Here is a 22,870-nt window from a genome sequence, read left to right as displayed (position 1 = left end):
TATAACCATCTTATCTCAAGTAACATACTGTCAAAGTCACAGTTAGGATTTATAAAGGGTTCTGATGTTGAGAAGGCTATCTACACTTACAGTGAAAATGTGCTTAATCCATTAGACAAAAAATTGCAGGCAACTGGTATATTTTGTGATCTGTCAAAGGCATTTGACTGTGTAAATCACAATATCCTTTTAAGTAAATTGGAATATTATAGTGTAACAGGAAATGCTGCAAAATGGTTCGAATCTTATATCTCTGGCAGGAAACAAAGGGTGTTATTAGGAAAGACATGTATCGAGCATCATCCAACTGGGAACTAATTACACGTGGGGTCCCACAAGGTTCCATTTTAGGGCCCTTACTTTTTCCTGTATATATCAATGACCTTTCGTCAGTAACATTACCAGAAGCCAAGTTTTTTTTGTTTGCCGATGATACAAACATTGCAATAAATAGCAAATCAAGTGTAGTCTTAGAAAGGTCAGCTAATAAAATATTTGTGGACATTAATCACTGGTTCCTAGCCAATTCTTTGTCACTAAACTTTGAAAAAACACACTACATGCAGTTCAGAACTTGTAAGGGGTGTCCCACGAGTATATGCCTAACATACGATGACAAGCAGATAGAAGAAGTGGACAGTGTTAAATTCTTGGGATTACAGCTTGATAATAAATTCAACTGGGAGGAGCACACCACAGAACTGCTGAAGCGTCTTAACAAATCTCTATTTGCAATGCGAATTGTGTCAGATACAGGGGATATAAAAATGAAAAAGCTGGCATACTATGCTTACTTTCATTCCATAATGTCATATGGGATTACTTTTTGGGGCAATTAATCAAGCCAAGCTAAGTTTTCTGGGCACAAAAACGTGCAGTAAGAGTTATATGTGGTGTGAACTCAAGAACATCCTGCAGAAGCCTGTTTAGGGAACTAGGGATACTAACTACTGCTTCCCAATATATTTATTCCTTAATGAAATTTGTCATTAAAAATATATTACTTTTTCAAACCAACAGCTCAATTCATGGAATCAATACTAGAAATAAGAATAATCTTCACAAGGATTTAAAGTCACTTAGTCTTGTACAAAGAGGTGTGCATTATTCAGGAACACACATTTTCAGTAACTTGCCAGCAGCCATAAAAAGCTTAAGAACCAATGAAATTCAGTTTAAGACAATCTAACTTCTGCACCAGTTCAGTGCAGTAACGTGTTCATTGTAAAAAGTGCAGTAGCCACCAGAAAGATCACGGGAGGCGCACATTGGCATGGCGTGTCACGGACGGTAGTTGCCGCAAGTAGAGTCCCGTCCACCAGAGGGCACGCGAGAATTCGGACGCGACCTCTGCCGGCATAATAATAACAACAACAACAACGACTCCGGCAGCACGGGCTGTACCCAGTCAGTTAACATCGGGCATGCCTAGGACACAGTCCCGGTCTACGCCAAGTGAAGTGCGACGTAAACGTGAACAGTGTTACTACAAAAAGTATTTAGTAGTTGTATTACATGTTTATTACCTTATAAATAAATGTTCTACATCCTGGAGGACCTCCTCACTACGGATCAATTGGAATTAAAGTGAATCTCATCTCATCTAATCTAATCTAAAAAAGCTCAAACTGGGAAAGGGTAGGGAAGGAAATTGGCTGTGGCCTTTCAAAGTCAATACATGCAGTCATTGATGCCTTAAGGATACAGATTGTCTCCTTTACAAGTGTGTTTTAGTAGCTCAGTGGGTAAGTACCAGGCTATGAGTTCTATGTCTAGGGTTCAAACTACTTTCAGTCCTAGTATTTTTATTAATAATATTAGGAAAAGGATAGATTCTACTTACTGTAGAGATGACCTGTTGAACTGCAGACAGCCACAACAAAAACACTTACACATTATAGCTTACAGCCAAAGCCTTCTTCAGCAAAGAAAACACACACACATTCTCACAAGCTGGTATACCTCATACATACATGACCGCTACCACTGGCAGCTCCGACTGAAATGTGACAATGTGTGTTTTCTTTGCCGAAGAAAGCTTTGGCCAAAAGTGATAGGGTACACAAGTCTTTTCATTGTGCCTGCATGCAACGCAACAGGTTATCGTTGCTGTGAGTAGCAATCTATTCTTTTCCTAATATTGTTGATATTCCAACCTGGAGTTTCTAGTATCTTTGTTGTCATTTATGGCTTTTTCACCTCCAACAATGATTTGTAAATGTAAAAATTATCATACATAAAACAATGGAAAGGCAATAACTCACCTACAGTGGAGTGATATTTGGAGCATAGAAACATGCAACAAAAAGCAGTGTTCACACTAGCTTTCAAACTCTTTCTCTTTTCCTAGTAAAAGAACACAAACAAACAACCAAATAAACATTCCCATGGGGAGACTAATGATTGATTACTGAAAGCTGTTGCCTGGACTAATGGAAGTTAGGAGGGGTAGGGAAAGATGCACAAGGCAAGGTAGTGAGATAGAGCGAGGCAGGTCTTTTGGCAGATGACTCATTAGCTGCCCAAAAAGACAAAAGAATTTCAGAGAGTAGAGCACGTAAGATATATAGAGTGATGGAGAGCGAGGAGGGAGGGAAAAGTTGAGAGGAAGGGGAGAAAACAAACACAAACACAAACACACACACACACACACACACACACACACACACACACACACACACACAGAGAGAGAGAGAGAGAGAGAGAGAGAGAGAGAGAGAGAACCTCCATGCTGGGGGTAGAGGAAGAGGAGGAAGTGTGTCGAAGGAAGGCAGTATACACGATCTTGACATGGTAAGAGTGGTGTTTGTGGAAGAGAGAAGGGGAAATGAAGTTAGTGGAGACCTAGACCTGAGGGATTGCAAGAATATAGGATATGCTGGAAAGAGAACTTCCAACTGTTTAGTTTAAAGTAACATGACGTTTGTTATTTCTCATGTCCATAAAGAATGCTGTGCAATAATTGCAGCATAGCCAGTCTGGCCAGAGGTAACTACTGTGTGGTGAAGTATATGTGAATGTGTGTGTGTGTGTGTGTGTGTGTTTTTTTTTCTCTTTTCTGAAGAAGGCTTTGGCTGAAAGATTATAGGCAACAGTCTTTTCATCGTGCCTGTCTGCAACTCAACATGTCATCTTTCTGGTGAGTAGCAATTTGACCTTTTCATAATATTGTTGGTATTCCAACAAGGACTTTACAGTGTTTGATACATAACATGGCTGTTTTCACATGTGCCCCCCCCCCTTCTACAGAATAGGTGATGCCTTTGACTGGACTGTGGTAGGAGGTGGTGAGTGGGTGTACGGGACAGGTCTCGCATCTGGGCCGACCACAAGGAAATAAGCCACATGGTGCAGGATTGGGAGCAGCAGTATAATAGGGATGGACAATGATATCCTGTAGGTTGGGTGTGTTACAAAACACTACCTTGGGCGATGTGGGTGGGATATCCCTCGTATCAGTGTACAACGAGAGATAGTTGAAACCATGGTGAAGGATGTGGCTGAGTTTTTCAAAGCCAGGGTGATACTGGATGATCAGAGAAGTGCTGGTCAATGTCTGGTTCACAGGTTTACTGGTGTCCGAGGAAAAAATGGCACGGGAGATCTATTCAAAGATGAGGTGAGTAAAATACTGTCTGTCAGTAAAGGCTCTAATAAGGTTAGCAATATGTTTTGACAACTCCTGCTTTCCAATGGAAATGCAGCATCTACATGTGGTGAGGTTGTAAGGAAGATACTTTCTGACATGGAACAGGTGACAGCTGTCAACATGGAGGTACTTTTGGTGGTTGGTGAGCTTGGTGTGAACAGAAGTATTTATGGCACCATCTCAGAGGTACAAATTGACTTCTAGAATGGTGTCTTGTTGAGCTGAGAATAACCAGGTGAAGTGGATTTAGGAACAGGTGTTGAGGTTATGGACGAAAGAGCAAAGATTTTCTCGGCCATGATATTTTCATAATCTGAACTTGAACCAGACAAGCAGTTTTAGTGTTGTCTCGACAGGAAGGATTACTCCAGATAGTTTGTTTATAAGTTGGCATAGGATGTGCCATGAGAGATCCCACGACAGTATGAAGGATCTCTTTATAGATTTGACCTTCAGAAAAGAAATAATTTTGACTCAGGATGTGGTTGGCTAGGAGGGTTAGCAAAGACATGGTGGGTTTGGAATCACGAGGATGTTTGGAAAGGCCCTGCAGCCGTGGCAAGGGAGATTGTGGTGTACTAGGACATCTCATCCACAGTGACCAATAAGGAAATATCATGGTTCAGAACTGAAGTTAAGCAGTAGGTCTCTTGTAACTGTGCCAGTAGGTCAATTCAAAGGCATGACAAATACCATGGGATACCACCCACAGGACGACAATGTCTAGTGAAGCACTGTGGTATTCAAACCAAGCTTCTAGTTGAGGACATTTTCACTTTTACTTCACATAAACTGAACGAAAAATTTATGGTCTGTTAGTCACCAAGAAATCAAAGCCCATGCCCTCATTCACTGATTCTCTGACTGTTCTGAGAAGTTTTCAGAAAAATGAATAACAACAAATTCAAAAGATAGTGCCAAGGAGCAATGAGTAGTCAGAATATAGTACAGTGTGTTTAAGTTGGCCCATCACTCCTTATAGTGCACCACGTGTCTAATTGTGACCCAGGACAATTCACTAGCTTTAGTCTGTCACTCAGTTTGTCAACCAGCCTCAAAGGGTCATTTCAAGCTTAAGCATGCACACACTGTCACTTTATGGCAAGACAAGCTGTCAGTACAGGAACCTGTCTGCCTAAATGGAATACAGCACACTGACATTCAAACATTTAACTGATATTTTGCAAAACAATACTTTCAAGATCTACTTCATAGTGCTCGTCAGTGATCAAAACCACTGGCTGATGTCAGTGATCAAAACCACTGGCTGATAACCACTACCTATAAATTGTGAGCCATACATACCCCAAGGAGGATTCAACATATCACACTTTATGGTGGCAACTGGGAGGGCTTTGTCAACTCAGAAAATACACAAATGTCTGCACACAAATTTGGCCTCTAGCTATCCATTATTAATGACAATTCTAAAAACCTTTCTGCAGAAGGTAAGAATCAACCAAATAGATGACCTGCAGTACCTGCTAAGAGAATCCAATCGAGCATGTTTGGGACAAATTGCTACTTGTAATATCTTGTGGCATGAAACCTTATCATTCAGTGGATGACCTTGGGAGAGCACCCATCAAAAAAATGACACAGGCTATAGCAGCAACGTCTCGCCCAATATGTGAACAACTTACCATGGAAAGTCTGGCAATTTTGACCATACCTAGTCTTTCATTCTCCCGTCACCTGGAACCCAAGTCCACAAACATTCGCAGATATGCATGTAGAGCAAAACTTTTTACGAACAGTTTATATTTCCATCAGAATTTAAAATTTCACTCCTGCTCCCTTCTAGTTTCAGCTTACTTTCTGTTCCCTAATATGCGGGCATCATTCCTGCTAATAAAAAAAAACACTAATTTTAGGCTCTTACCTGCAATGTACCTGCAGTTACCTAATATCATTTAACCACCTTATTTTTCTACATTAAAAATATGAATGTTCTCCTGAAGAACAAGCCTCACATGACAGATGCTTAAACAATTTTTGTAAAAACCTGAGTAACCTGACATTTACATACAAAATTTGGTTGTCTTCTGTATGCTCAACTGAAATTGCATGAAATCACAAAGGGCATGAAATACGAAAATGTTGGCGTCTTAATTTATGTTATCAATTGGAGACACAGATCTGGGAAATATAATGGATGATTAGATTAGTTTTCCGTTCCATAGATCCGTGCTGAGAAGATCCTCATAGAAGTGGAACATGTCAATTTTTTTTTTAAGCTGAAATAACAATACTAACAGTATGAATATATACAATACATCATTTGTTTCTATTTAAAAATTCGTCAATGGAGTAGAAGGAGTTGGCACTAGTAAAGCTTTCAGGCTCCTTTTAAACTGATCTTTATTTGTAACTAAATTTTTTTATGTTTGCTGGCAAATTATTGAAGATGAGTGTTCCTGAGTAGTGGACCCCTTTTTGAACTAAAGTAAGTGCTTTTAAATCCTTGTGCAGATCATTTTTGTTCCTGGTATTGTATGTAAGAACTGGGCTGTTTGTTGGAAAAAGAGCTATATTATTTAGGACAAATTTCATTAAGGAGTAAATATACTGAGAGGCAGTAGTTAGTATACCCAGTTCTTTGAAGAGGTTTCTACAGGACGTCCGTGAATTTACTTCACAAATAATACGTATTACACGCTTTTGGGCCCTGAAAACTTTTGTTTGACTTGAAGAGTTACCCCAAAATATTGTACCGTATGACATTATGCAATGAAAGTAGGCAAAGTATGCAAGCTTTTTCATTTTTATGTCGCCTATGTCTGCTAACACTCGAATTGCAAATACAGATTTGTTAAGGAGTTTCTGCAGTTCTGTGGTGTGCTCCTCCCAACTGAATTTATTATCAAGTTGTAATCCCAGGAATTTAAGACTGTCAACCTCTTCTATCTGCTCTTCTTCATACTTTATGCATATGCTGGGTGGAAACCTCTTACAGGTTCTCAATTGCATATAGTGAGTCTTTTCGAAGTTCAATGTCAGTGAGCTGGCTTTAAACCATTTATTAATATCCATGAAAATATCATTAGCAGATCTTTCTAGAACTACACTCGACATACTATTTATTGCAATACTTATGTCATCTGCAAACAATACGAACTCTGCTTCTGGCAGTGTAACTGATGAGAGATCGTTAATGTACACAAGAAAAAGCAATGGCCCTAAGATGGATCCTTGTGGGACACCACATTTAATTTCTTCCCATTCTGATGATGACTGATGACTTAATTCACTAGTCCCTTGCACTGACACCCATTGTTTCCTTTTAGTGAGGTATGACTTGAACCATTTTGCAGCACTGCCTCTGACACCATAGAATTCTAATTTATTTAAAAGGATGTTGTGGTTCACGCAATCAAATGCCTTTGACATACCACAGAAAATACCTGCTGCTTGTAATTTGTTATTTAATGAATTAAGTACATTTTCACTGCAAGTGTAAATAGCCTTCTCGATATCAGAACCCTTCAGAAATCCAAACTGTGTTCTTGATAATATGTTTTTTGTGGTCAGATGGTTGAGAAGCTGCCTGTACATTACTTTCTCTAAAATTTTTGAGAATGCTGGCAAAGGTGAAGTCAGTCTGTAGTTTGATGGTATCTCTTTATCCCCTTTCTTGAATAGAGGCTTAACATCTGCATATTTTAGCGAGTCAGGAAATGTCCCAGTTATAATTGACTGGTTACACAAGTAACTTAGAATTGTACTAAACTCACAAGAACATGCCTTAATTAACTTTGTTGATATTTCATCGTAACCACTACAATGCTCTGTTTTTAAAGATTTTATTATGGAAGTTATTTCTTTTGGTGAAGTGAGTGACATATTCATGAACCTGAAGCGATTTGTAAAGGCTAGTTTCAGATATTCAAGGGCATTATTTACTGATCCTGACAATCCATTCTATCAGTAACAGATATAAAGTACTAGTAGAAAATTACAGACCACTCGCCTTAACTTCCGCTTTTAGCAAGTTAATTGAAAAAATAATTCTGAAATATATGTTAGAGCATTATAATAAGCACAACATCCTGGGAGATTTTCAGCACAGTTCCAGAAGTGGTCGCAGCACCATGACTGCAACACTTCAATTTATGCTGAAAGCTCTTGACAAAACTGATGAAAGCATGCAAGTAGCTGGAGTTTTCCTAGACCTATCAAAGGCTTATGATAGGGTTGATCATAAGGTACTTCTGTCAAAACTGGCCAGAGATGGCGTAAGTGGAAAATTATTGCACCTCATCACATCACATTTAAAAATCAGAAGACAGTGTACCTCAATCTCACACAATAGAGGAGAAACATTAAAAAGTTGTACATCAAGGGTCAGGAGTATTAAATTTGGTGTGCCTCAGGGATCGATAATTGGTCCCTTCCTCTTTATATGTTAGATCAATGACTTCCCAAAGATAGTTAAAAATGATACCTTCATTACAATGTATGCAGATGACACTTCAGGCCTTCGTTGGGGAAATTATATTCTTACTCTCAGCATAGACGTAAAAAAAATTATAGACATTGCAAAGGAAGAGATTGAAAACGACAATCTAAAAGTCAACTTACAAAAAACAAATATAATCCCCTTCAATGTTGGTGATTTGCAAACTTGTATTGATTCTCAAGATAGCAATATCGTAGGGAAAATCCGCAGTGAGTGTAAATTCCTAGGTATATGCATAGATAGGAAACTACTATGGACACAACAAATTGACAACGTATGTGCAAGGCTATCATCTAGCTTGTATGTTTTAAGAAGAATAGCTCCGTATTTCAATACCCAAACAATGAGGATGATGTGTTTTGGTTTAATACATCCATTTCTAGCATATGGTCTTGCACTGTGGGGCGGGGCTTCCAAAACTCATGTACACCGAGTATTTAAACTCCAGAAAAGAGCTTTGAGAATATTAGGCAAAAAAGATGCTCGAACATCATGTAAGGAATTGTTTATGGAATTTAAAATTCTGACTACCTATTCAATGTATATGTTTGAAACAATAGTATTAACTGTAGATTTTAGAAATATACCTGTCTTAATTCAGAAAAATGATCCTGTAACGAAGCGCGCTGCTCTCCGTTGGATCTTCTCTCTCTCTATCTTCTATCAACCCTTTCTGGTACGGATCCCACACTGCTGAGCAGTATTCAAGCAGTGGGCGAACAAGCATACTGTAACCTACTTCCTTTGCTTTCGGATTGCATTTTCTTAGGATTCTTCCAATGAATCTCAGTCTGGCATCTGCTTTACCAACGATCAACTTTATATGATCATTCCATTTTAAATCACTCCTAATGCATACTCCCAGACAATTTATGGAATTAACTGCTTCCAGTTGCTGACCTGCTATATTGTAGCTAAATGATAAGGGATCTTTCTTTCTATGTATTCGCAGCACATTACACTTGTCTACATTGAGATTCAATTGCCATTCCCTGCACCATGCGTCAATTCATTGCAGATCCTCCTGCATTTCAGTACAATTTTCCATTGTTACAACATCTCGATATACCACAGTATCATCATCAAAAAGCCTCAGTGAACTTCCAATGTCATCTGCAAGGTAATTTATGTATATTGTTAATAGCAACGGTCCCACGACACTCCCCTGCGGCACACCTGAAATCACTCTTACTTCGGAAGACTTCTCGCCATTGAGAATGACATGCTGCGTTCTGTTATCTAGGAACTCTTCAATCCAATCGCACAATTGGTCTGATAGTCCATATGCTCTTACTTTGTGCATTAAACGACTGTGGGGAACTGTATCGAACGCCTTGCGGAAGTCAAGAAACACGGTGTCTACCTGTGAACCCGTGTCTATGGCCCTCTGAGTCTCGTGGGCGAATAGCGCGAGCTGGGTTTCACACGACCTTCTTTTTCGAAACCCATGCTGATTCCTACAGAGTAGATTTCTAGACTCCACAAAAGTCATTATACTCTAACATAATACGTGTTCCAAAATTCTACAACTGATAGACGTTAGAGATATAGGTCTATAGTTCTGCACATCTGTTCGACGTCCCTTCTTGAAAACGGGGATGACCTGTGCCCTTTTCCAATCCTTTGGAACGCTACGCTCTTCTAGAGACCTATGGTACACCGCTGCAAGAAGGGAGGCAAGTTCCATCGCGTACTCTGTGTAAAATCGAACTTGTATCCCATCAGGTCCAGCAGCCTTTCCTCTTTTGAGTGATTTTAATTGTTCCTCTATCCCTCTGTCGTCTATTTCGATATCTACCATTTTGTCATCTGTGCAACAATCTAGAGAAGGAACTACAGTGCAGTCTTCCTCTGTGAAACAGCTTTGGAAAAAGACATTTAGTATTTCGGCCTTGAGTCTGTCATCCTCTGTTTCAGTACCATTTTGGTCACAGTATCTGGACATTTTGTTTTAATCCACCTACCGCTTTGACATAAGACCAAAATTTCTTAGGATTTTCTGTCAAGTCAGTACATAGAACTTTACTTTTGAATACATTGAACGCCTCTCGCACAGCCCTCCTCACGCTACATTTCCTTCGCGTAATTTTTGTTTGTCTGCAAGGCTTTGGCTATTTTTATGTTTGCTGTGAAGTTCCCTTTGCTTCCGCAGTAGTTTTCTAACTCGGTTGTTGTACCACGGTGGCTCTTTCCCATCTCTTATGATCTTGCTTGGCACATACTCATCTAACACATATTGTACGATGGTTTTGAACTTTGTCCACTGATCCTCAACACTATCTGTAGTTAAAACAAAACTTTTGTGTTGAGCCATCAGGAACTCTGAAACCTGCTTTTTGTCACTTTTGCTGAACAGAATAATCTTCCTACCTTTTTTAATATTTCTATTTACGGCTGAAATCATCGATGCAGTAACTGCTTTATGATCGCTGATTCCCTGTCCTGCATTAACTGTTTCAAATAGTTCGGGTCTGTTTGTCACCAGAAGGTCTAATATGTTATCGCCACAAGTCGGTTCTCTGTTTAACTGCTCAAGGTAGTTTTCAGATAAAGCACTTAAAAAAATTTCACTGGATTCTTTGTCCCTGCCACCCGCTATGAATGTTTGAGTCTCCCAGTCTATATCTTGCAAATTAAAATCTCCACCCAGAACTATAACATGGTCGGGAAATTTACTCGAAATATTTTCCAAATTATCCTTCAGGTGCTCACCCACAACAGCTGCTGAGCCAGGGGGCCTATAGAGACATCCAATTACCATGTCTGAGCCTGCTTTAACTGTGACCTTCACCCAAATTATTTCTCATTTCAGATCCATATATTAATGGAGCAAAATAGTTCAATGCACTGCCAAATGAACTGAAGGTAATTACTGGAGAGACATTCAAAAAACATCTAAAATCATGGCTCATTGAGGAGTGCTTCTATAGCCTACTGTAGAAACTAAAATATAAAGTACTATTATGTCAAATAATTTGGACTACATTCTTAAGTTCCTATTATAAAGTAATATTAGATTGGATACTGTTGTATTGTTCTACCAATTGGTATGCATGTAATTACATGTTTCACACAAATAAATTACAAAATATATTTGCCACACTATGCCCATTGGTTACTAATGTGTCACCTACCCTTACTGCTATTTGCTCCTGTTCCTTTCTGGTTCTACCAGTCTCCTCTTTCACTATATCCCCATATTGTTTTTATTTTGTTTCCTGACATTGCTATCTTCTTCTCATAGTGCATTTGTTTAGATGCCTGAATTACTTTTTTTTAATATTTTACAGAAATCCTTGTATTCAGCTAAATCATCAGCATTGGAGCTATTCTTGGTCAACAGATACATTTTCCTTTTTGTCTTACAGGAAATCTTTATTCCTTGTGTAAGTCATGGTTTTATTATAGACTTCTGTTTAATTTGAGTAACTTTTAGAGGAAAACAGTTTTCAAACATGGTACTGATATTGTTCATGAATGTGTTATATTTTTCATTCATGTCATGAGCACTATAAACATCTTTCCAGTTCATATCTTTGAGCAGTTTTCTAAAACACTCAATTTTTGGTTGATTGACTACTCTCCTGTAATCAGATTTAGCAGTCTTGATAATCTGCTTAGAATTTACATCTAAAACAAGGAGCTGCATGTCATGATGTGATAGTTCATTTATTACAGGTTTTATGATATGATTTTGTTCCTTTGATTTGTCTATAAAAATGTTATCAATGGCTGTCCCTGAGGATTTAGTGATGCTAGTTGGAAAGTTTACAGTGTGAGTTAGATTGAAAGACTAATTACTAACTGCAGTAAATGTTTTTACTGGAAGATTGCATTAGAAAATCTGCATTAAAGTCACAAGCAATCAATATTTCTTTGTTTCTTCCTGTTAAATAACCCAAAAGAGCTTCTAGATGATTTATGAATAGATTATAATTTCCTGCAGGTGCTCGGTAAATAGTTAATATTATATAGGATCTGTTATGGAACTCTACATCTGTTGTACATGCTTCTACATCTACATCTACATTTATACTCCGCAAGCCACCCAACGGTGTGTGGCGGAGGGCACTTTACGTGCCACGGTCATTACCTCCTTTTTCTGTTCCAGTCGCATATGGTTCGCGGGAAGAACGACCGTCTGAAAGCCTCCGTACACGCTTGAATCTCTCTAATTTTACATTCGTGATCTCCTCTGGAGGTATAAGTAGGGGGAAGCAATATATTCGATACCTCATCCAGAAAGGCACCCTCTCGAAACCTGGCGAGCAAGCTACACCGCGATGCAGAGCGCCTCTCTTGCAGAGTCTGCCACTTGAGTTTGCTAAACATCTCCGTAACGCTATCACGGTTACCAAATAACCCTGTGACGAAACGCGCCGCTCTTCTTTGGATCTTCTCTATCTCCTCCGTCAACCCGATCTGGTACAGATCCCACACTGATGAGCAATACTCAAGTATAGGTCGAACGAGTGTTTTGTAAACCACCTCCTTTGTTGATGGACTACATTTTCTAAGGACTCTCCCAATGATTCTCAACCTGGCACCCGCCTTACCAACAATTAATTTTAGATGATCATTCCACTTCAAATCGTTCCGCACGCATACTCCCAGATATTTTACGGAAGTAACTGCTACCAGTGTTTGTTCCGCTATCATATAATCATACAATAAAGGATCCTTCTTTCTATGTATTCGCAATACGTTACATTTGTCGATGTTAAGGGTCAGTTGCCACTCTCTGCACCGAGTGGCTATCCGCTGCAGATCTTCCTGCATTTTGCTACAATTTTCTAATGCTGCAACTTCTCTGTATACTACAGCATCATCTGCAAAAAGCCACATGGAACTTCCGACACTATCTACTACGTCATTTATATATATTGTGAAAAGCAATGGTCCTGTAACACTCCCCTGTGGCACGCCAGAGGTTACTTTAACGTCTGTAGACGACTCCCCATTGATAACAACATGCTGTGTTCTGTTTGCTAAAAATTCTTCAAGCCAGCCACACAGCTGGTCTGATATTCCGTAGGCTCTTACTTTGTTTATCAGGCGACAGTGCGCAACTGTATCGAACGCCTTCCGGAAGCCAAGGAAAACAGCATCTACCGGGAGCCTGTATCTAATATTTTCTGGGTCTCATGAACAAATAAAGCGAGTTGGGTCCCACACAATCGCTGTTTCCGGAATCCATGTTGATTCCTACACAGTAGATTCTGGGTTTCCAAAAACGACGATACGCGAGCAAAAAACATGTTCTAAAATTCTACAACAGATCGATGTCAGAGATATAGGTCTATAGTTTTGCGCATCTGTTCGACGACCCTTCTTGAAGACTGGGACTACCTGTGCTCTTTTCCAATCATTTGGAACCTTCCGTTCCTCTAGAGACTTGCGGTACATGGCTGTTAGAAGGGGGGCAACTTCTTTCGCGTACTCTGTGTAGAATCGAATTGGTATCCTGTCAGGTCCAGCGGACTTTCCTCTGTTGAGTGATTCCAGTTGCTTTTCTATTCCTTGGACACTTATTTCGATGTCAGCCATTTTTTCGTTTGTGCGAGGATTTAGAGAAGGAACCGCAGTGCGGTCTTCCCCTGTGAAACAGCTTTGGAAAAAGGTATTTAGTATTTCAGCTTTACGCGTGTCATCCTCTGTTTCAATGCCATCATCATCCCGGAGTGTCTGGATATGCTGTTTCGAGCCACTTACTGATTTAACGTAAGACCAGAACTTCCTAGGATTTTCTGTCAAGTCGGTACATAGAATTTTACTTTCGAATTCACTAAACGCTTCACGCATAGCCCTCCTTACACTAACTTTGACATCGTTTAGCTTCTGTTTGTCTGAGAGGTTTTGGCTGCGTTTACACTTGGAGTGAAGCTCTCTTTGCTTTCGCAGTAGTTTCCTAACTTTGTTGTTGAACCACGGTGGTTTTTCCCGTCCCTCAGTGTTTTACTCGGCACGTACCTGTCTAAAACGCATTTTACGATTGCCTTGAACTTTTCCCATAAACCCTCAACATTGTCAGTGTCGAAACATAAATTCTCGTTTTGATCTGTTAGGTAGTCTGAAATCTGCCTTCTATTACTCTTGCTAAACAGATAAACCTTCCTCCCTTTTTTTATATTCCTATTAACTTCCATATTCAGGGATGCTGCAACGGCCTTGTGATCACTGATTCCCGAGTTCTGCACTTACAGAGTCAAAAAGTTCGGGTCTGTTTGTTATCAGGGGTCCAAGATGTTATCTCCACGAGTCGGTTCTCTGTTTAATTGCTCGAGGTAATTTTCGGATAGTGCACTCAGTATGTCACTCGATGCTCTGTCCCTACCACCCGGCCTAAACATATGAGTGTCCCAGTCTATATCTAGATGATGCTCTAAACAGAATTTATTAATGTCAATGTTCTTGAATTTATGGCAATTTTTAATAAATGTGGCAACTCCTCCTCCATCCATATCTACTCTGCAGAAGTAGGAAATGTCTAACATATCTATACCAGTGGTCACTTGATGTTCAGAGTGGCAGATTATGTCAATTTGGTTAGATGACTTCATTTCATCGATACAAATGAGTAGTTCATCAACTTTATTTCTGAGTCCCGGAATGTTCTGGTGTAATAAAGATAACTGATACTGCATACTAATGGGGTTATAACTGCTTTGGCGAAGATGAACTGGCAGTTTTTGATTACTTTCTGTTAAACATGGTTTAAATGGAGGCCACATGCTAAAATCTGTCTCCTGTTCATCTGGTTTCTCAAACTGAGTGTGTGTGCGCCAGTCTCTCTTAAAACTCGTTTTCTTTCCCCTTCCCTATCCTAAAAAAGGCATCCCTCTGACACCTGTGACCACTGGTATTTTAAAATCTGACCTGTACAGAAAGTGGGTACAGGTTACGAAGTGGACCCCCCCCCCCCTCTACCACCCCTCCATTGTTCACAATTTCTGTATCATATATCAAAATACTTACTGGAAACTTGCAACTTGCACATAATATGATATAGATTTTTTAAATTTGCGTGTGTTTAAAATGGCAAGTGTGTTAAATATGGTATGAAAAGAAAACTCGGCTATGCTAAATGTCAGTCTCTTGCCACAACCTTTATTTGGCATTCACATTCATAGGCTCTGCCAACTCAAAAACAAATTATCGCCATCCACCCTAACCATGACCATGGCAAACACTAAAGATCTGTCAAGACTTCAAGATGGTGTCCCAACACCACACTCCAGCCAAAAAGTGAATAATCTGTCTGTTTATTCCAGCTCTGACAAATGATGTAAAACTTCATTATAAACAAATAAAAAGAATACAATTACCTGTGGACAGAAATACGCCTAGCCTACATCTGTAATATCAAAATAAATTCTAAGTACTTAGAGCAAAATGTGAGGCAACAAAGTAAGAAAGGCTACGATTAGTTAACAGCATGGCACCACTCCGACAAATTAGTGAAATCATCATCATCACAAAGATTCGAGCCTCAACTAACAACAAATCAGTGCAGACAGTAACACAAAAATATCAGCAAAATAAAAGCTGACCATCTTTTGGCCACTTCATGGGACTAGGTGGTCTTAGGTGGGGATGTTCTTGTAATTAACACTTTCAAACCCCACTTATCACCTTACAATCTAATATCAACCTATGCTACAGTTTATCATCAGCACAACATCAATTTAAAAAAAATGATGTGCTCACAGTGACATCACTGGTCATATCAGAACAACAATGCTCTTCCCCTATACATTCACTATTTCCACTAAATCCCAAGAGATCTAGTAAAGGAGATGATATAAGCCACCATCCACATCAAGCAAACAACATATTGTAAACGAAACACATGACTGAAATATACAAGTAAAAATACTAAAGATGCCACCTGTGAAACATACAACATCGCACTTGAAGAAATATACCATTGGCAGGTCAAGAGGAATGTTCAATTGAGTAGTCGGCTTCGGCCAATGACAATGATAGTCGCCGCTGTCATGTCACCTTTGGTGCACATATTCATATTCACAGTTTTTTTGTTATCTGGTGAAGCCAATGAACATGAAAGCATAAAAACTGGTTGTGATAACATACTGATTTGTAGCTTTGCCAGAGGCCTAGGCTACACAGGACAGTGGTAGTTCGGTTTAAAGTTGGCAATGGCAACGGATGTGATATTAAAAACGAAAGCTGGTTGTAGTAACAGACTGATTTATAGCTTAGTCTGTTTGAAAAAAAATTGCCGGTAACATCACATTATAGTCGTCTTACTGTCTACAGTGTTTGCCACTTGTTGCCTATGTCATTGGTCAAAGCCGACAATCATACGAAACATTCCTCAAACTCCCCACAGCTTACTGTTCATCACAAGACTTGGAAAATTATGACCCAACATTCAATTAATGACGATGCCATTATGGAAATTACCTCAGTTAATGCCGGGCAACGAAATTAATCATGTCCTTTTCAAAGGAATAATATAAACATTTGGGACTAGTGTAGCAGGGGATACAACCCGTCGACTTTGGACATTGACGTCACAAGTCGCCAATCGAGAAGCGATTCTTCTTAGTGTTGTAGCTCCCTTCAGTGGCTGGTAAGTGTTTTTTGGCTTTAAAAAAAAAATCTCACGAGATAGAATAAACAGATCCACTTTATTAAGCAATCAGTAAAAAAACGAAACTGAAACATAACAGCAAAAGCTAAAATGGTAAACTGCTATCTGGCGACTTGTGACGTCATTGTCCAAAGCCGACGGGTTGTATCCCCTGCTACACTAGACCCAAACATTTGCCTTAGGCCATCTTTAAGAAACCATGGGAAACCTAAATCTGGATGGCCAGACAGAAATCTGAATCAACTGAAAGTGAGTCCAGTGTTTTACCACTGTGCAGCCTTGTGTGGTATGAGAAAACATGGAATGATTTAATAGGAAAAGTGGTACAGCACAATAATAAATGAAGCACTGATGAACAGAGACAACACTCAACACAATGATCCATTATTATACTAATATAGACGAGAGTAAAGAAGCAATTTTATGAATACTGTCACAGTTGGGGGGGGGGGGGGGGGGGAACGGGGGGTGAGGGAAAGCAGCAGTCAGTCTTCAGTCTTCTGTTAAGGCACATGTATGTCGTCACACTTCGAATCATTACCTCACGGGGCAAAGCCGACATTCCTTATCAGTAGACTGTCCCCCATTTTTCTGTTTGCACACACATGATGTCAAATACTAAACCATCAACGCGTCACGGAACAAAGCCACCAATATCCATTATTGGTCGGTAGCCACTTAAGATAATTTAAATACGATTAATCACTACCAAATCCGTACCTGATTTCTAAGGCATTGAGCTGTTTCTCCTTCTCCTGTAGTTTCTTGTTTAGATCTATTATCTGTTGCGCATTTTCCCCCTTTCGACGGTGTAGTTCTGTAAGTTCCTCTTGCTGCATGAGTAGCTTTTGTTCCAGGGCCTGCACTCTGTCATTGGGCTTTCCATCAGACAAACTATTTCTCGGCAGTCTTTCGAGGGATTGTCGCCGTAAGGTCTCATTTTCAACGAATAATTCACGATTTTCAGTTCGTAATGCTGCCGCACTTTCAAAAAGGCGATTATCTGAAACCGAGTAACACAAATTGCAGCACAAAATATTTTTCGATGACAATTTACAAAATTTCTTAAATCTCTGATAAATCGCTGTGGGACTTTGGTGTGATACGAAAACACGATGAGGTTGGAACACATTATGGTAACACAGATGTTTCGTGAGTCACACTGAACAAATATCGATGCAGCATTAAAAAACAAAGCAACATCTATTAAAACTGTATAAAACATGGTAATGTGCAGCAGGATATTCCCACAACACAGTTACATCAAGATTTATAGGTTAGGAAATCGTAAACATTAGCTACACTTCACCCATTACGAATAAAAACCCTCCGTGAGTTTATTGAATGACTTTTGCAGCCAAAGTGAATTACTTACGGAGGGCTATGAGGTCATTAAAGGGCTGACATTCTTGTCTGTTTCTGTTTTGCAGTTGTGACAGGATACTTTTTCTCCAATCTGAAGTTTCTCCGAACAGGTTAGGTGTTGCCATTTAATTTTGTTTTGTGTCTATTGGTCAGCTGAAAAAACAGTTTCTCGAAACATTGGGATGAACTGTCATAATGTTGAAATATGTTGTCAAATTTCCCTACTGCCATCAACTTTTAAAAAACATCTATCACCACAGCCTTCTTACTTAGCGCGCCGCACTGCACTACGATAGTCTTTGGCGCCAACCATAGTATATGTATATCTAAGAAGTGAGCATGGTCTACTGCGCACTTTCTCAACATCAAACCGGGCCAGTCACGTAATTTTGGGGCAACGTCGCCTGTCTACAATTTGCGGTAATATCGCAACTTGAGTATTACATGTATATGTATTATCTTCTTTATATGTATGTGAATTTTGAAAGGTAGGACATGAATATTATCAGAAATAATATCTTCTGGAAAGCATTTATCACATGATTGAAATGACTATTTCGCTGCTTGAGGCGACAATTTGGCTGCTGAAGAAGCATGTTTGCTTCACACACGCAGTATACAACAAACCCTTGTGCGTATCTAAGTATTTCCACATGAGATTGTTTCCTATACAGTGTCATTGTAACGTAACTAATTAGAACAGATTCGACAATATGAATCAATGCAATACAATACCTTAAAAAATATTGTTTTCTTTCATTTCTTATCACATAACCAAAAGTAAGTTAAATGAAGTGGAATCTGAGCTATGATACTGTTGCAAAAGAGCACAATACCATTGCTCATCGGACCGAGCGAGGTGGCAGTGGTTAGACACTGGACTCGCATTCGGGAGGACGACGGTTCAATCCCGCGTCCGGCCATCCTCATTTAGGTTTTCCGTGATTTCCCTAAATCGCTCCAGGTAAATAAAGGGATGGTTCCTTTGAAAGGGCACGGCCGACTTCCTTCCCTAATCCGATGAGACCGATGTCCTCGCTGTCTGGTCTCCTTCCCCAAACAACCCAACCCCAACCCCAACCATTGCTCACCACATCTTTAAGCAAATTTCAGTTCCTGGTATCTAATTCTTAAGATGAATGTAAAATGCATGTACAAAGTTTCACATTACTTCTGAAGGTGATTCATCTGTAGCAGCAAAGTAATAGCACTCAAAATACGCTAAGCGCTATATGGGCTAAATTGCACCATCCCAGGACCATGTGACTTGAGCTGTAGTAGATTTTTCGGACGGAATACTCGTGCTGCGCATCTGATTGTTCTTGCCATAGATTTAAGTACTCTATGGCGACAACACATCACAACATCTCCATTTTGGAATCTGACTGCTTGAGATTTCACATATGAAGGTGTAAGTTCTTTGAACACTATCTTATCACTAGTTGTCTCAAGGAAAGCGGCGACGACCTCAGCGTAGTTGCAGTTGAGACCATGTGACAGCCCATTCATTGTACATTCAGCACTGTTAAAGGATTGTAAATAATAGTACAGGTTCATATTTGTTTCTGTTACATGTGCGCAAGCATCTTTGATGTATTTGTTCTTTGTATTAGAGATCTGTGAAGTTTTAAAAAATATATAGTTGTTCTGTTGTTGATCTTACATTAAGTTCTGTGCACTTTAATAAATCTTTGTATAATCATTTAGAGGTTGGATATATATTTTTTATCCTAACATGGTAGCACAGGAGCGTGGTACCGATTAGCATTGATTTGCTATATAATTGAGACGTGTTTAATAGTGTCAGAATCGACTAATTCAAGCTGACGGCCTGCGACACGTTCACACTTTTTGCAGACAGTTTACGAAGATGTTCGACGTTTTTGTAAGCATAAACAGAAAATAAGGGCAAAATATCATGACTGAAGAAAAACAACAGGTTGAAAAATTAAATGGCGAAGAAAATTGGGCTACCTGGCGTATTCTCATGAAGGCTGTCTTGGAATGTGACGCTCTTTACGATGATGGTTGGTAGCCCTGCACAAGGCCGCACGTACGGAGACAGAGCTCTCGTGAAAATCAAGTAATTTAGGTTGTAATTGTGATTCTTGAGTTTCTCCCGGCGTATTTGATAATCAAAATATCCACGGGTGTACAACCGGTCTATAGTGTCCAATGGGCACAATATTTCGGCGATCATACATGTCGCCATCATCAGGTGAACTGACGGACTGAGCTCCTGTGAACGTGCCGGCACGGAGATCCGTACCCTATGGCTGCTCAGGGGGAACTGGGTTCGCTCGCGGCGGCAGCCGATTTAAATACCCTCCGCCCGCGGCGCACTCCCGCGGCCGTCCGCGCCCCGCGCCACGGTTGCGCGGTGGAACAGATTGCGACGGCGTCTGAGATGACGTCGGAGTGATGGCTCTGTCCGCCGTGGTCGACACAGCTATACGTTTTCTCTATTTACTCTTGATTAACCCAATCGCTGGTTCCCAAGCCTTGCTAAGATTATAGCCACAGTCACGGTTTATGAAGTCGTCATTGGTGCGAATTTCGATGGCCTCTCTAACGTGGGAATTGGGGAAGCAAACGAGACTCTTCCATTCTTTTGCAGGGTTTTTGTCAAGAGATAGGATTATAGCTGAACAGGAGGAGAAAATTAGAGCCCTTCAGAGTGATTTGGACAGAGTGAGGAAGGAACTAAAGAGGTTAAGGGGGGGAGGAGGGTAATCAGCGGTGGGAAGTGGTAGCTGGGAACAGGGGCCACAGAAAGAGGACAGTGTCTGACAGTTTCCCAATTGGCACAACCAATAGATTTGCCCTGTTACCACAGTTAAGTAAGGAAGAGGCTCCAGTAGAAGTAGATGTAGTTAAGATGCAACAGAATCTCACTAGAAAACCAGCTGTTTCAAAAAAAGTAGGAAGTAAGAGGAAAGTTCTGCTGCTAGGTAGCAGCCATGGGAGAGGTATGGGCCAGATTTTGCAGGAAAAATTAGGTGACAGGTACCAGGTCACAAATTTTTTCAAGCCAAGCGCAAGTCTTAGCCAAGTGGTAGAGGAAATAGGTTCCTTGTGCAAGGATTTCACAAAGCAGGCTCATGTGATGATAGTGGGTGGAGTGGGAAACAGTATTGATAGGGATCAGGGTTACAGTATTGAGTGTGACCTGGTGAAAATAGCCTCTGCAACGACCCATACCAATACTGGGCTGGTGCCTGCTTTCGTGTGGCATGATCAGCCCCAGTTGAACCGCTCTGTCAGGAGGGTAAATATGGAGTTGGATCAGTTGCGTAGGGCGGCCACTCTGTCAGACATTGGATTGGTTCCGGTCGAGGCTATTGATAGGGGGGATTTCACAAGGCATGGCCTACACCCCAATAGGAAAGGAAGGGTAAACTGGCAGGGTTATTAGTGAAATCCATAAGGGGGGACACTAGTACTCATGGATGTACCTCTTTTTTAGACTAACATCAGTGTCCAATGAGAAGTTCAGCCAGGCAGGTGCTAAAGAGGTCCAAAACTCACAAATTCCTCACAACAGGAAAGTATATAATGATGTTACCATATTTAACAAAAATATTGGTGGATTGAAGAAAAAAGTAGATTCTCACAAAAGTAAAGTAAAAAATAATGTTACCATTTTTCACCAAAATATTCCGAGATTGAAGAATAAAGTAGATGGGCTCCGGGTTTGTTTAGATGACACTGAATCTGATAATGTGATAGATATACTATGCCTGTCTGAGCATCACATTGTGTTTGATATGGAAAAGGTAAATATCAGTGGTTATAAACTAGCTGCACATATGACTAGAGAGAATAAGGTGAGAGGAGGAGTTGCCATATATGTCAAAAGTTATCACTGTGTGGAAAGCTTTGATACAAAAAAGTTTTGTCTAGAGCAACATACAGAAGCATGTGCCTGTCAACTTAAGCTGAAGGAGGGCTCTTTTATAATTGTAACAGTATACAGGTCCCCTTCAGGAAACTTTCATTTATTCCTGGAAAACTTGGATGCCTTGTTGTGCTATCTGTCAGATAGGGGAAAGCAAATTATTATTTGTGGAGACTTCAATGTTGATTCACTGAAAGAGTGTAATAGAAAGAATGACCTGGAAGTCTTGCTCAGTTCTTTCAATTTGACATCTCTCATTAATTTTCCTACTCGGGTAGTAAAGGACAGCAGCACATTGATAGATAACACTTTTATAGACCAAGACAGGTTAAAAACACAAATTCTTGTCCTCTTGAGAATGGGCTTTCTGATCATGATGCTCAGCTAGTTACAGTATATGACATAGCTCCATTCAGTAATTCAAAACTACCCTCCAAAGTTGTGCATTCAATTAATGATTCAACAATTAGAAATTTCAGAGAAAATCTTCAGCAGTTAGACTGGGATGAGGTGTACAAGGAACCCGATGCTAATTTAAAATATAACTTATTTCATGATACACTTGTAAGAGAATTTGAAAACTGTTTCCCCAGGAAAGTAGTTAAATTAAATTATAAGAAACCATGCAAGAAACCTTGGCTTACTAAAGGAATAAAAATATCTTGTAACCACAAAAGGGAAAGAGTAATGACCCAGAAGCAACCAAATATTATAAAAACTACTGTGCTGGGAATTTAAGGAGATGGGACCTGGATAAACTGAAAGAACCAGAGGTTGTGCAGAGTTACAGGGAGAGCATAAGGGAACAATTGACAGGAATGTGGGAAAGAAATACAGTAGAAGAAGAATGGGTAGCTTTGAGGGATGAAAGAGTGAAGGCAG

General features: G+C 39.9%; 1 protein-coding gene across 1 annotated transcript in view; it reads right to left on the bottom strand.

Moving 5' to 3' along the window:
- The window catches only part of LOC124802638 (autophagy-related protein 16-like), a 101,165-nt gene extending 82,779 nt beyond the window's left edge, over nt 1–18,386 (bottom strand). The window contains exons 1-2 of the mRNA XM_047263540.1: nt 18,101–18,386; nt 17,446–17,728 (exon numbers count right to left, since the gene is read on the bottom strand). Of these exons, the coding sequence (XP_047119496.1) occupies nt 17,446–17,728; nt 18,101–18,215 (398 nt within the window). The 5' untranslated portion in view covers nt 18,216–18,386. The remainder of the gene's footprint in view (nt 1–17,445; nt 17,729–18,100) is intronic.
- Nucleotides 18,387–22,870: the final 4,484 nt, after the last annotated feature.

Source organism: Schistocerca piceifrons, chromosome 6 (genome assembly GCF_021461385.2).
Source record: "Schistocerca piceifrons isolate TAMUIC-IGC-003096 chromosome 6, iqSchPice1.1, whole genome shotgun sequence".
Lineage (NCBI taxonomy): Eukaryota > Metazoa > Arthropoda > Insecta > Orthoptera > Acrididae > Schistocerca > Schistocerca piceifrons.
The sequence above is the reverse complement of the archived record's forward strand: the minus strand, read 5'-3'. Positions and strand labels throughout refer to the sequence as shown.